Here is a 15682-nt window from a genome sequence, read left to right as displayed (position 1 = left end):
GTAAGAGCAAGCAACTGATTTGTGAACTTCAGGAAGGGGAAAATCAACCAATGGAAAGGTTGAGCAGCTTCAAGTTCCTGCTTTCAACATCTCAGAGGATCTATTCTGGGCCCAACACATTGATACAATCATGAAGGAGGTATACTAATGGTTCTACTTCATTACAAATGTGAGGAGATTGCTACATCACCCAAAACACGTGCAAGTTTCTACAATTGTACTCACCATCTGGGATAATGCTTTAACCATTGGACAGGAGCCTGAAGACTCATTCTCAACAAGAACAGCCTTCTCCCCTCTTACGTCAGATTTCTCAACAGTCCATGAACATGAACACATTATTTCCTTTTGTACTATCTTTATTTTCTAACTTATAGTAACTTTTAAGTCTTACATTGCACAAATTTCACACATCAGTGATAATAAATCTGCTTTTCATTCTCATTGATATAAGCACATGCCAGATTCTTAATAACGGTGCACATTATCCTCACTTTTGCTTCACTTACAATTTACAGAAAAGTCTCCAGATAATGCTCAGCAAATTTACATAAACTGGAACAATATAAATCCATGAATTAGGAACAGATACTAGCTGACCCTACAATTTCTGGCTGCCCTGACTGCAAGCTCAAATCTCCATTCCCATCTATCTGAAGTAATCTTCAACCTCCCCCAGTTTATTATTTATCTATCTCTTGCTGAAAAATATTCTGCAATTGATCTTTGAGGAAGAGAAATTCAAAGAGTCATGAGCCTCTGATAGAAAACACTTCACCTCAGTTGTCTTAAATGAACAATTTGCCTTACTTTTAAACTGTGATCTCTTGATTCTCCCAGGCAAGAGCCCACAGGAGCTTGTATGCTTCAATCAACTCATCTCTCACTCCAGTGGAGACAAACTTTGCCTGTCCAACCTTTCCTTGTAACACAACCCATAGAAAGTTACTAAGACAGAAGAAAGGCACTATAAAATACAAAAAACAACAAGATGAAAAAAATATTGGTCTTTAAGTATAGCATATGGAAGAAGTCTATTTACATGAGAATATAAATAGGAGAAGGCAATTCAGTTTCTCATATCTGTTGCACCGTTCAATAAGATTATGGTTGACTTAAGGGAACTAGAAGGGGTTATGAGAAGGATTAAGGAAAACCCCAAGGCATTCCACGTATGCAGAGAATAACAACAGTAAGGTTGGGTCTGATCAGGGATAAAAGAAGAAACATGTTCCTGGAGTTTGAGGAGGTAGGAGAGGTCCTTAATGAATTTTTTGTTTCAGTATTCACCCGTGAGAAGGTCCTTGACGAATATGAGGACAGTGAGGGACAGGCTAATATGCTGTAACATGTCAACATTAAGGATGTGGATGTGCACGAATGTTTGAAAAACATAAGGATAGCCAAGTCCCTGGGGCTGGATGAGATATACGCAAAGTTACTAAGGGAAATACCGGTAGTTGTGCCTTTGACAATCATCTTTTCATCCTCACTGGGCACAGGATTAGTGGTAGAAGATTGGAAAGTGGCAAATGTTATTTTTTTGTTCAAGAAAGTTAATAGGGATAATCCTGGGAATTATAGACAGTGAGTCTTACATTGGTGGTGGGAAAACTATAGGGGAAGATTAATAGAGGAAGGATTTATGAGCATTTGGAGAAGCAGTCTGATTGGGGATATTCTGGAAAAGTGTGAGGTGATTCACTTTGGAAGGTTGAACTTGAAGGTACAGTACAGTATAGGGTTAATAGCGGTATATGGGAGAACAGAGAGGGCTTAGGGTCCGTGTCCATTGATTTCTCAAAGTTGTTGTGCAAAATGATATGGTTGTTAAGCAGGTGTATGGTGTGTTGGCCTTTATTAGTCAGGGGACTGAGGAACTGAGTTCAAAAGATGCAAGGTAGTGCTTTAGCTCTATAAAACCCTGGTTATACCACTCGGAGTATTGTGTTCAGTTCTGGCTGCCTCATTATAAGAAGGATGTGGAAGGATAGGTTGAATGAGCTAGCATTTTTTTTCTTGGATCAAACGAGGATGAGGGGTGATTTGATAGAGGTACAAAAGATTATATAGATTGAGCAGACAACCAAGGACTTTTTCCTAGGGCAGAAATGGTTAGTGTGAAGGGGCATAATTTTAAGGTGACTAGAGACAATTATAGGAGATGTTCGAGGTAGGTTTTCTACACAGAGTAAGTGGTAAATGTGTGGTACTCGCTGCTGGGTTGGTGGATGAGGTAGATACATCAAGGACATTTAAGGGACTCTTAGGCACAAGGTTGAAAGTTAAATAGAAGGGCATGTAGGAGGGAAGGGTTAGATTGATCTTATTGAGTGGGGTTAAAAGGTTGGTACAACATCATGGGCCAAACAGCAGGCTTTTACAGCAGCAGCAACCTGGGCTTAATTGCTGCCACAGTCTGTAAGGAGTTTGTAGGTTCGCTCTGTGACCGTGTGCGTTTCCTCAGGGTGCTCTGGTTTCCTCCCACATTCCAAACACTTATGGGTTAGTAGGTTAATTGTTCACATGTGCAATTGCGCACCACATGCTCTTTGGGCATATAGGGCGTGCTACTGTGCTACATCTCTGAAAATAAAAAGTTTGTTACTCAAAATCCATATTTTCTCTTCAAATCCCAATTACGATCATGGCTTATGAACCACTGATGCTTTGGCTGGATTGCAGAGTCAGCTAATAGTCAAAGGAAGGAAGGAGACTTCAGAGAGAATGTATGCAGCTTTAAGACAGTGAGAGTAGGAGTAGACCATTTGATCCTACGAGCTTGCTCCAACAGTCATCAAATCATGGGGACTTCTGCTCACTGCAGTATTCCTCTATTTCCCTGTGATCTGTAGATATATCAAACCCTGTTCTGAAAGCACTCAGTTTTTCACCCTTCCACAGTCCCCCTAAGGGAGAGAATTCCAAAGACTCATCCCCAACTGCACGCAAGAATATTCTAAATGGTCTACTCCTTATTCTGAAACTGTGACCTCTGCTCACTTAAGCAATTAATGGCTATTTGACTCTGATTTTCATTGCATCTTCATTGTTTATTTATTTGGTCTTACATGTTGCCAAGAATCAATATAAAATAACTACAAAACATTTTGTGAAGCAGGAAATGAGAGCTTGCCTGGGGAGTTGGTAATCGATGCATGGAAGCAGCTAAAATTGATGAGAGCGTAGGAGCACAGGAAAAAGTTGGAGATAATTGGAGCTATCGTGTTCAGTTCCGCTGCATGAAAAGAAAACATGTCAAGGTTCCAAACACTTGTAGGTGATCTTTACAATACATTGCTTATTATCCTTTAAAGTATTCACATATTGACACATTGTACAATTTCCTAGAATTACTAGAATTAGACATGGACCTTTTTCTGTGCTGTATGACTCCATGATCTTGCATTTTGTCAAACACAACTTGGGACAATAATCAAAAATGCAGTCAGTCCGTTTAAGCATGAGCAAATTCTCTCTCCAACAATCCATTTTGTTAGAAATTTACAACAATGTAGCTTTGGAGCACCATAACATCCCACAATTAAGATGCTAACTTGCAACTCCTGGCAAATGACATAGAATAATTTTTGCTTTGAAATAGTTTGCTTGCTCTGTCTACAGATTTTGATAAAACACTGCTTCCTGCTGTACCTGGTGACCCTGTGATCTGTCTCAGATGCCAACATCAGGCTGTCTTTCAAGAGGGTGAACCCACGCCAGGCCTAGGGTGGAGAACCTGGTAGGGGTACTCAGACATTTCCAATCTCACATTGCTTACAGTTGGAAGTTCCCACCTAGTTCAAAAGGGCAACAATTATACCAGTGTGAGCTACCTAAATGACTATTGTCTGGCAGCACTTATATCTACAGTGACGGAGTGCTTTGAGAGGTTGGTTATGGCTAGAATTAATACCCATCTCAGCAAGGACTTGGACCCACTGCAAATTGCCTATCATCACAGTAGGTCTATGGCAGACAATCTCAATGGCTCTTCACACAACCTTGGTGGTGGACTTTAGGAGATCTAGGCCCCATATGGAGCCAGTGATCATTAATGGAGAACGTGTGGAGCAGGTTAAGACCTACAAGTATCTGGGAGTACAGTTAGACGAGAAGTTTGACTGGACTGCCAACACAGATGCCTTGTGCAGGAAGGCACAGAGTCGAATGTACTTCCTAAGAAGGTTGGCGTCATTCAATGTCTGTAGTGAGATGCTGAAGATGTTCTATAGGTCAGTTGTGGAGAGCGCCCTCTTCTTTGTGGTGGCGTGTTGGGGAGGAAGCATTAAGAAGAGGGACGCCTCACGTCTTAATAAGCTGGTAAGGAAGGCGGGCTCTGTCGTGGGCAAAGTACTGGAGAGTTTAACATCGGTAGCTGAGCGAAGGGCGCTGAGTAGGCTACGGTCAATTATGGATAACTCTGAACATCCTCTACATAGCACCATCCAGAGACAGAGAAGCAGTTTCAGTGACAGGTGCAATGCTCCTCAGACAGGATGAAGAGGTCAATACTCCCCAATGCCATTAGGCTTTACAATTCTACCGCCAGGACTTAAGAACTTTTTAAAAGCTATTATTAATGCTTTTTGAGACGGTGATTTAGATGCATATCATATTTTTTTACTGAGTTAAGTATTGTATGTAATCAGTTTTGCTACAACAAGTGTATGGGACATTGGAAAAAAAGTTGAATTTCCCCATGGGGATGAATAAAGTATCTATCTATCTATCTATCTATCACCTGGACAATACAAATACCTACATCAGGATGTTGTTCATTGACTCAATTTAACATTTAACAACCATAGCTACAGTTCTGATTGAACATCTCCAGAACCTGGGTCTCTGTGCCTTCCGCAGCAACTGGATCTTGACTTCCTAACCTGTAGACCACAATCAGTGCAGATCAGAAACAACTTCTCCACCTTGCTCACAATCAACACTGGCACACCTCAGGGACGTGTGCTTAACCCACTGCTCTACATCCATGACAGTGTGGCTAGGCACAGCTTGAATGCCATCTATAAATCTGCAAATTATACAACTATAGTTGGCAGAATTTCAGATGGTGACGAGAGGGTGTACAGGAGCAAGATATATCAACTAGTTGAGTGACGTTGAGTGAGTGTGTGTGTGTGTGTGTGTGTGTGTGTGTGTGTGTGTGTGTGTGTGTGTGTGTGTGTGTGTGTGTGTGTGTGTGTGTGTGTGTGTGTGTGTGTGTGTGTGTGTGTGTGTGTGTTTTCTCCTCTATTATAATGCCAGTGATATTAAACTTGATTCAGATTCTGACCATGCATACAAATTAAATTAAAAGCACATGATTCTTAATGGTTTTTAATAAATAAATAATTATAAATATATATACAAATTTTTTCTTTGTTTCTGAGTTGCTGGCTTTTTTTTCTACTTTTTGAACTGACCAGCTCTCAGCCATAATCCTAGGGCAGAAGTAACAGTGAGGTAAAACAGGTAGTTTTAGACCTCCCTAGTCTGAGGTTGGAATAAAAACATTCAGATTGATGCTGGGTCTTACCAATAAGAACGAAGGCAATAGCAATGAAGTAGGTGAGAAGGTAACTGTAGATGGGCTCATTATTCTTCCCATAACCTTTTCCAAAGACACCAATACCAGGGTAAAGGTTGTCCTTGCACAGGCACTGTTGGGAAACACATGTAAGAGCATCAGTTCATTCAAGCCTTTACTTTACACAATACATTTGTATAAGACTTAATAAATACAGTGGAATCTGGTTAATTGGGCCATTGGTTAATTGTGGCAGTTGCTTATTTGGACACCTCTTAAAGGGCAAAAACTAATCAAGAAAATAAGAGGAGTTCCCTTCATTTATTTGGCACACTATGCAGCTTAATTGGGACAGGAAACTGTTACCGAACGAGTTCTAACTAGTGTCAGTCATATGCATGTCAGGTGGTCGTTAGACACTACACCATGCTTAGAGCGAACAGTTTTTAAACAGCATCAGTTTCATGTGTTTGTGTTCAAAAAGCACTGAGTGTTGTCCTGATAGTTGGCGAGATATAATCAGTAGAACAATCCTGAACTGCTTTGCTCACTGCTGTTTCAAGCATTCAGGCTCAGAGATGCCAAAAATGGCCGGGAATGAAAATAAAATGATTTCAATACTTAAGCTACTTAAGCACTATGAAGAATTTGAAGGTATTGACCAACATCATGAATGTTACGATGAAAATGAAAATTTGGAGGACGCAATCGACGACAGCATTGCATGAAAGCAGTCCATTATCTGCGCTAGGTGTCTGTGCTAATTTGCTTATTTATAGTCAATCAAAAGAACATGACAGTGTACACTGGATGATTTCCTCCATTAATAACTATTAGGAACTAATACAGTGTTCTATAGTACTGTAGTAGGATTAGTAGTGCTCCAATTTGTTCTGTATTTCATTTAAGTAGAAAATTTGTTACTCAGTTAAACTGTACTTTGCCTTTTTTTGTACATTTTAATGAAACTTTGGCTAATTTGGGCATCCACTTAATTGGGCCAAAATGTTCTGGTCCCAATATGTCCCAATTAACCAGAATCCACTGTATTGGACAATAACTTTTTCACGTTCATTAATATATAGAAAAATATAATTAATTAACTGACTAAAATTTCAAAAGATCAATAAATATGAAAAAATCTGCTTGTTAACATTAACTCAACCCTCAAAACAATTTACGGTCTAAAACTGTATATTATTTTTAAATGCAATTTAAAGACATCACCTTTTTTCAATATTTCCGAGTTTGCTTCGGTTTGTAAAATTATGTGGGGGGGATAGGGGAGGCTTAACACCTTGTAGTAGGATATTATGCTCATTGTCTACCAGAAGTTACCTCACTATGGCACTACATCTATTATTAATGAAGCATCCCTTCCAGTCTATGCACGCATGCTCTTAAACAAACCATGTAAAACAGCTGCTCACAGTGTTAAAATAAGGAGCATGCTGGAAAACAGCATCCATCGTCAAAGGCCCAAGCCATGCAGACCATGCTTTCTTCTCGCTACTACCATTGAGCACGAGATACAGGAGTCTTGGGTCCCACACTACCAGGTTAGGGAACAGCTCATATCCTACAACCATCAGGTTTCCGAGCAAGTGTGGATAAATTTACTCGCCTCTACTATGAACTATTTCTACAACTTCCAAACTCATTTTCAAGGACTCTACAACTCATGTTCTCTGTATTATTTATTTATTTTTTATTTGCACATTTTCTTTTACATTTTGGTTGTTCGTCAGCTTTTATTTATGTATAATTTTCATAAATTCTACTGTATTTCTTTATTTTCCTGTAAATGCCCACATGAAAATGAATCTCAAGGTACTAAATAGTGACATCTACGTACTTTGATAAGAAATTTACTTTGACTTTCCATTGGTTTCAGGAGCAATCACAGAATACCTGTTTGGGAACAGGCTATTTTAGTCTGCCCAATTTTATTAACTGATAGCAAGGAAAATTGGGCAGAGAGTAAACCAGGCTGTCATTTCTCTATCACCCTGTACCTGTCCCAAATAAACTTCAGCCTCAGTTTTCCTTTATTCTAATTCCACCATTTATTTCTGTGAACCAATAGCCCTATAAATAGTGTTTTCCCCCTAATTAAATAAAAATTATTGCCTGGTGCAAAATAAAAATGAGAACTTGCACCATATGACAAAGATATTGCAGGGTAACGTTAGCAAGTGTCAGCAAGGTTGAAAATGCAAGATGGGAAATGATTTTGATAGTGATACAAACTACAGGATGATAGTGGTGATATGATGGGCAGAGCATTGGCAGGTAGATTTAACCATGACAACTGTGAGGTGATACATTTTCAGAGGACCAAGAAGAGTACAACAGAGGTTGGGAAATCATGCTGCACTGGTACAAGGCGAGGCTGCAGCTGAAATATTATTTTCAGCTTTGATCAACCTACCTTTTGAAAAATACAAGGAAGGAATAGGGAGTAGATGTACGAGGATGTTGCTAGACTTGAAGGACAGAGTTAAGGAGAGAAGTTGTGCTATTTTCATGGAATATAGAAGAATGAGGGATGATCTTATAGAGGTGGACAAAATCATGTGGGACATAGGGTCAATGTGTAAGTCTTTTTCCCAGGTTGGGGATTCAAAGACCAGAGAGCATTGGTTTAAATTAAGAAAGGGAGAGATTTAATATCAATGAGCTGCCAGAGCAAGTGGCTGAGGCAGACACATTAACATTTAAAAGGTACTTGCGACAGGTACATGGATTTTAAATGTCTATAAGGAGCACTGGGTAGGGAAAATTGTTTTCCCGTGCATGACTGATGAAAGAACCTCCAACACAAAGGGCAACCTATGCCAGCAAGCAGTTGATTGAATATGTGGAACACTGAAAATTACTTGAGAAAGGGCATTCAGACAAAGTAAATAAAATAGATTTCAATCAATTATAGGTGAAGTTTAATGTTCAAAAGTTAACTTTAACCAATCATCTTTGAACATTTCTGGGATGTACCAGAGTGATGTTAACAATGGCATTAACAAAATGCTTAATACCTGAAAGACTTTGGGAGCAGACACAAGGCAGGCAAGAGCTGAAGACAGAGTAGCTCCAAAGATCCCAGCTGTAATCAACGGCGCAAATCCAGACACCATGCTCATTGTCTTAATAAATAAAAAAGAGAAAAGACTGCCATTTTAAGAGTTACTGAAATTATGTTAATGGTCATGAACATTGTTGTTAATGTTAAACAGGATGAATGAATGACCCCAGCATAACACTAAGAGTGGAGAACTGTAGATGTACTACTGGTCCAGAAGAGAAGGATAATTCCATCAAGTCAACTACTGCTCCAATATCTCATCCTTAAAAAGTGAAGGAAAACATTGTTGACACTACAGTGCTTACAGAGAGATCATGTTCTGTCAATACTGTTCAACTCAATGCAATGAGTTCACCAGAATGAATTATGTATTTGTATGAAGAAGCAGAAAAAGCCAATATGAAGAGGAGGACATGATTTTGCAAGGGGTACAAGAACAAATTGGGGAGCATATGTGCCTATTCTTTTGAAATGACGGGACCGATAAAGAAAATGGTTAAAAATGCATACAAGCTTGATAAATAGAGGCAAAGATGAAGGAAGTCACAAGCAACTTTTATAAAACATTAATTTGATCAGTAATGGATTTTTAAGCCTGGTTCTGGTCAGTACACTTTAGGGAAGACTTGATGGCTTTGTTGGATGGGGCAATTTATGTTTTTTTTATACATACATACATACATAGAAGAGTGGTAGTGCTTGGAGCAGGCTGTAATAGCATTGTGCTAACCACTAAACGACCCACCAATTATCAATCTGCTCATTATGACTGGTGAGGTCCTCCCTGCCTTTACTTTCTTTCTTTTTCAATCTTTTTATTAATATCAACATGATAAGATTAATACATAGTTATTGGGATTACAAAATTACAAAATTAAAATGAACATAAAAGGATACACAAGCAATAAGTACAATATAGTTAAGTCTTCCCAAATCATGAATGATATAAATATTATATAAACAAAACAAAAAAAACTAGGTATATCATGTTGAAAAAAACAGAAAAGAGAATAAGAGAAAAAAATATTATTACCCTAAGAAAAACTAATCTAACAAACTAACCACTAATAAAGAAAAAGGGAAAAAAGGGGGAAAAATGGGCTGTTTATAGTATCTATAAAAAGACAAAGTAATTTTACCTGGTAGTTGTTAATGAGCCCATATTGACAAGTGCCAGTCTGTATGCAGTCAGTGAAGTTCCATCCATAGCGACAGGCAATGCCTTCACAATCCATCGACCCAGTAGCTATGGTGTCATTCACATTACCAGAAGCATCAAGTACCACACAAGATCCTAAAACAAAGGACGAATGGCGTTGTTTTAAGATACAACGTCACATTCTGAACAAAAGACCGCAGGAGAAATCTCATTTGAAAGGATGCAGGGCTGTAAGAGGTGGAGGATATTCCCTTGAAACCACAATTCTTATTTTGGCATCATATACGTGAGAGAATCTCATGAGCAGAATCAAAGTTCAAATTAAGTTTATTATCAAGGTACATATAATCACTATATACAACCCTGAGATTCACTCCCTTGGGAACATACTCAATAAATCCAATAACTATAATAGAATCAATGAAAGACCACACCAACAGGGCGAACAGCCAGTAGCAAAAGACACCAAACTGTGCAAACACAGAAAAAAAAACTATAATCATAATAATAAGTAATAAACAGGGAACATGAGATGAAGAGTCCTTGAAAGTGAGTCCATTGGTTGTGGAAACATTTCAATGATGGGTCATAAGAAGTTGAGAGAAGTTATTCCCTCTGGTTCAAGACCCTGATGGCTGAGGAGTAATAACTGTTCCTGAACCTGGTGTTGCAGGTCCTGAGGCTCCTGTACCTTCTTCCTGATGGCAACAACGAGAAGACAGCATGACCTGGGTCCCTGATAATGGATGTTGCTTTCCTGCAAAATGGCCACTTATACAACACAGGCTTAGAAAAGATCAGGTCTCTAAAGCAAAGACTTGATTGGTCCAGCATCATACTGTCACACACTGGCTTGATGCATGTTCCACCAACTCTTCTCACCTTTCCCCAGAGCTTTATAAACATGAGCTTTTACAATCTTTGTGTGTCTGTCAGTATCAAATGATGATTGTGGTATTACTATCAAATGTTTGCACTCCTGGTCAAATCAACACACTATCTCCATTTATAGGAAAGAAACTCAAAGCAAGGAACAAGTATAATTCCCTTGCAACAAAATGACTGAAAAGTCAGTGCAAACTCGAACAGACCCATAAATGCACTGAAGTCAGAGTCATTTTACAATGATCTTCCTCAGACAACCAAGGCTGTGCTGGGACACATAAGGTAACTGTAAATTTACTTTCATTAAGAGGCATTCTTGAGATATACAAAAACGTAAATTGGTAAAGTAGGCTACACAAGATGGTCCGTGTTTTATCAAGGTCTCCTTGTGGACATTTATTATTTGGGACAAGGGCTGAACAATGGGGCAGGTTGCCAGAAGTTCTTGCATGAATGTCTACAGCAAACACTGAAAGCTAATATGCTGATTCAGCAGCTTATTAAGAGAACGATACAATTATACAAGGGTTTGAGTACAGGGGCGGGGTGGGGAGGGAGGGAAGAGATTGTTTGTTTTAATTGTATAGAAAACAGTTGCAATTGTACCTAGATTATGTATGGGTCTGCTCTTCCTAATGAAGGCAAGATGTATCTGTGATAGAGGGATTCAGCAGATTGATTTCTGCGAAAACAGCAGCCGAGACACTACCTTGAACCTTAGAAGAATGAAAAGGAATGTCAATGAAACAAGCAAAATTCTTAGGGGGTTGGGGTGGAGAAGTTTGACACAATAGATATGGAACTTCTACAGTTGCTGGGCTGCCCTGCAATTCCATCATGATTAACATCTTCGAGGAGACTCTTGGGCACTCTCCCATAATTGGTTTGATGAGAATGACCTGGAGATCCAAGTGATGATTAACCACAACTGCAAAGTGATCTTGGACTAGCAACTTCACCACCCAACAAGAGAAGGGCAAGTTCATACATAACCCATGACCTAAAGAACACACTGTGTGTGGAAAGAGGCAGTGCAGAAACACAGTGATAGCCACGACACAGGTTGATACCTCAAGTGCTGTCAAAAGTTATCAATGGCCCAAACGCCACTGAGCCCACTCTGCTAAGAGCCAAGAACAGAGGTGAACTCAAGGACAGTACGGCAGACAGCATTCATTGTATGAAACAGAAGTGTCCATGATTTCATCCCACAACAGCCTTTCCTGTTCAGTTTAAAAAGACCATACGGCAACCGATAATCAATGAACAAGGATCCCACTGCATTCTGGTGGAAGTTCTAAATTGGCAGCAAGGAACTTCAATCAAATTCAAAACTGCATTGTCCTTAGCTGGAAAGATGAGGATATGCTGTGGAACGGGAAAGCCACTCAAACAACAGAACAAGAAAAATGCAGGGTTTAGCATCAACCACTGTACATGGCCATGATTGACCTCACTGAATTCTCTGATTCAGTTACTAAAGAGGTACTTGTTCAGCATGTCAAGAACACTCAAGTGTAATCTGAATGTTGAAGGTGCCAACTTTGATTAAAGTGAAGTGTCATCTCTGCATTCAGATGGAAAATATTTTCTTCTGCACTATTTGTATTCACTCCCAGTGTCCTGTCAATGTTATGCCTCAGCTAAAACAGATGAATTATTCATTTATCTTATTGTCATGAGGGAGAACATTTGTAATAGCCTCTGACTACCCACACAATCAATGCCTCTCATCATCTTGTACACCTCTATCATTCAGCTCTCACCCTCCGTCACTCCAAGGAGAAAAGGCCGAGTTCACTCAATCTATTCTCATATGGCATGCCCCCCAATTCAGGCAACATCCTTGTAAATCTCCTCTGCACCCTTTCTATGGTTTCCACATCCTTCCTGTAGTGAGGCGACCAGAACCGAGCACAGTACTCCAAGTGGGGTCTGACCTGGGTCCTATATAGCTGTAACATTACCTCTCGGCTCTTAAACTCAATCCCACAATTGATGAAGTCCAATGCACCGTACGCCTTCTTAACCAGAGAGTCAACCTGCGCAGCAGCTTTGAGTGTCCTGTGGACTTGGACCCCAAGATCCCTCTGATCCTCCACACTGTCAAGAGTCTTACCATTAATGCTATACTCTGTCATCATATTTAACTACCAAAATGAACCAACTCACACTTATCTTAATTAAGTTAATAATTAGTGATCAATAATTAAGTCAAACAATAAGAAAAAATGGGACTGGATCATTTGTACTAATCAGCTTTTAATTAAGGAGAGTAAATAGCATATATTTTAATATCAAAAGCAAGCTTAGGCACTGCATAGCAATGTGATAACGGTAAATAAAAACTGCCCTATAAAACTTACCAATAGTGGCAGAAATTATAAGGTAGGAAAGTGCTGTCCAAAAAATGGCAAACAAGGTTCCCTTGGGGATGGCTACAGCAGGATCCTATGAGTGAAGTGCAATGGGAATAAGGCTAAGTGACACATTGGGAGACAAATGACTACAGGCAGAACCCACCATTGACATTTCTGTATCACCAATAATCCAGTATTTATCTTTCAAATTCCATTTTTGTCCACATTTAAAGATTGCTCAGAAAGAACATATATTATGCATTTTAAGCATTCACTTTGAATTATTAATCATAATTCAATTAAAAATTTCCTACAGATTAGTACCATGTATAGATAGCAATAATAAGAGTGGAGTTTGAGTGTCTCAAATTATTGTTACTACTCCTGATTTAGACAAATGGCACTGAAAATGGGTTTAAGGAACTTGTGCAGATGAAAGACAAATTTGGTTAACAGATAGAACACATTTGGAGACTGATGGAGTACTGCATTTGAAATAAGAACATTAGTTAATATTAACCAGCAACCATGGTTGCTTAACTAATTGCTCAAAACTGCTGTGAAATATTTTCTGCTTTCAAGAATTAAACCCACACAACCTGGTTGTATTTGATTGACTTGGGTTCCAATAGGTATCAAGAACTTGAATTCACCTTCTTGCATTTTGAAAATGACCTGAATGTATTTGAACTGCTGGTTGGTTCAAGGTCAGATCAGGTCTCAAGTAATGACAGTTTCACAATTGGCTTTCAACTTGGCTTCAAGTTTGGTGAGTGCATTCAAATGAAATAATGTAGTCTGAAAAATCATTTGCAGGTTGGTTCTATCACACTTGAAAAGACTGTTGTCTCTATAAGCAGGTCCAGCTTTGTTTAGCTCAATTCATCCTGTCTTGTGTTGCTTTCTCAATTGATTATATTCATTCTACACAGGCATACTATAAGCCTGTGTAGAATGTGATTTCCCCTCCCCCTCCCCCTCCCCCTTTCAAATCTCTTACTATCTTTTCTTTCAGTTAGTCCTGATGAAGGGTCTCGGCCCGAAACGTCGACAGTGCTTCTCCCTATAGATGCTGCCCGACCTGCTGTGTTCCACCACCATTTTGTGTGTGTTGCTTGAATTTCCAGCCTCTGCAGATTTCCTCGTGTTTACTTTTCAAAAAGGGACTGAAGTGGATTGATATTTGGCTCAGTTCAGGGGTGTGTTTCAGTCATTATTATTATTTGACCAAACTAGGCATTTTGCTTTTCCTTAATTTAAGAAAAAAAAAACTTTGGGCTAAGCATTAAATTCCTGTTCTCACAATAAATCACAACTAAATTGGTAATGACAATTAAAATACCTGCATATTCATAACATTCAATAGTGTCCATATTTTTCATTATTTTTTGCTCACAACTCCTGAATTAGTAACTCATTGGTGAACTCTACATTTACACAAACAAATATGAATGGTCAAAAGTCAATGCTCAAAATCTTAAAGCAAACACATAGTTGTTATAAAATGCTACCAATACAACATGAAGAACATAAAACCACAATTTCCCTCTAGGCCACTGGTGTATCCTCCTGATAAAAATCAAGAAAATGAGCTTTACAAAAATTACAAAAGGGAGCATTATGTTCACATCAACTGCACATCGTTGAGACTTGAGGAAACCATTCCTCTGTATTAAGCCATTACATTTTGAATTACCTTCAAGTCACCGGAGATGTTTGCACCTGCCAGGATCCCAGTCGCAGAGGGGAAGAAAATGGAAAACATGCCAAAGAATGACGCATCCTTACCTCGCCAGTTGGGCAAAAAGTTTTGGACAAAAATATCACCTGCAAAGCAAAATCAGCACCAAGGGTTGAACCAATTCATTCGCCACATCTCTTAATGGAAAATCAAATTCATTTTGTTTTCTGATGAATGTTATACTGGATACTGCTACCAATTGTAAAACTCTAAGAAACTGCAAAATTGCTTGCGATTGTTTGAAGTTACCAAGATAAGAGCAATAGGCTTTTCAAAGAGTGGATTTTAGCAGCAGAACAAGCTTTCTTATGCCCTCTTTGTGCTCTCTCTCAGCAAAGCAGTCCACCCGTCCCTCCTATTCCATTTATCCTTACATCTTCTCTCTTGCGTGTCCTTCATCTGCTCTTGATTGCCAATTACCTACACCAGGGCAATTTACCATCTGCAAATATGTGGCACGTGCATGGAAATCAGAGTACCCCTGAAGGAACTCACGGGACCATGGGGGAGAATGTGCTAACTCTGCACATACAACACTGAGGTCAGGATCAAAACTGGGCTGCTGACACTGAGGAAGGAAGCTTCAATCTGAAATCACTCATTTTACCCACTGCACTCAGTGAACAGAGAAGAATACATTTAAAACTACAGATTCATCAAAGCACTCTGGTGCTAAAATGGAAAACTGAATCCTAAACTCTTAAAGTTGTCTGTGCCATGCATCTCAAATTACATTTCCCTGTGCTCTCCTGAAGGCATTAACTTAATCGAAGTAATGGTTCATTTAATTTTGCTGTATTTGAGTATATTCCCCAATTTGCACTATAAGCATAAACAACGAACATTGTCAAAAATATTAATTCACAGTAGTGAAGGAGAATGATTGGAGATTTCATAGATGGACCATATACAAAATTATGAGGGGTAT

At 39.0% G+C, this 15682-nt stretch overlaps 1 protein-coding gene across 3 annotated transcripts in view; it reads right to left on the bottom strand.

The window, feature by feature from the left end:
- slc12a3 (solute carrier family 12 member 3) overlaps positions 1–15682 on the bottom strand; it is a 68542-nt gene that overhangs the window by 37456 nt on the left and 15404 nt on the right. For all 3 annotated transcript variants that reach the window (XM_073069829.1, XM_073069830.1, XM_073069831.1), the window contains exons 8-13: positions 14710–14840; positions 13020–13104; positions 9749–9903; positions 8563–8670; positions 5537–5660; positions 3137–3238 (exon numbers count right to left, since the gene is read on the bottom strand). In XM_073069829.1, the coding sequence (XP_072925930.1) occupies positions 3137–3238; positions 5537–5660; positions 8563–8670; positions 9749–9903; positions 13020–13104; positions 14710–14840 (705 nt within the window). The remainder of the gene's footprint in view (positions 1–3136; positions 3239–5536; positions 5661–8562; positions 8671–9748; positions 9904–13019; positions 13105–14709; positions 14841–15682) is intronic.

The sequence above is a fragment of the Hemitrygon akajei genome, chromosome 17, assembly GCF_048418815.1.
Source record: "Hemitrygon akajei chromosome 17, sHemAka1.3, whole genome shotgun sequence".
In the NCBI taxonomy this organism is placed as follows: Eukaryota; Metazoa; Chordata; class Chondrichthyes; order Myliobatiformes; family Dasyatidae; genus Hemitrygon; species Hemitrygon akajei.
The sequence above is the reverse complement of the archived record's forward strand: the minus strand, read 5'-3'. Positions and strand labels throughout refer to the sequence as shown.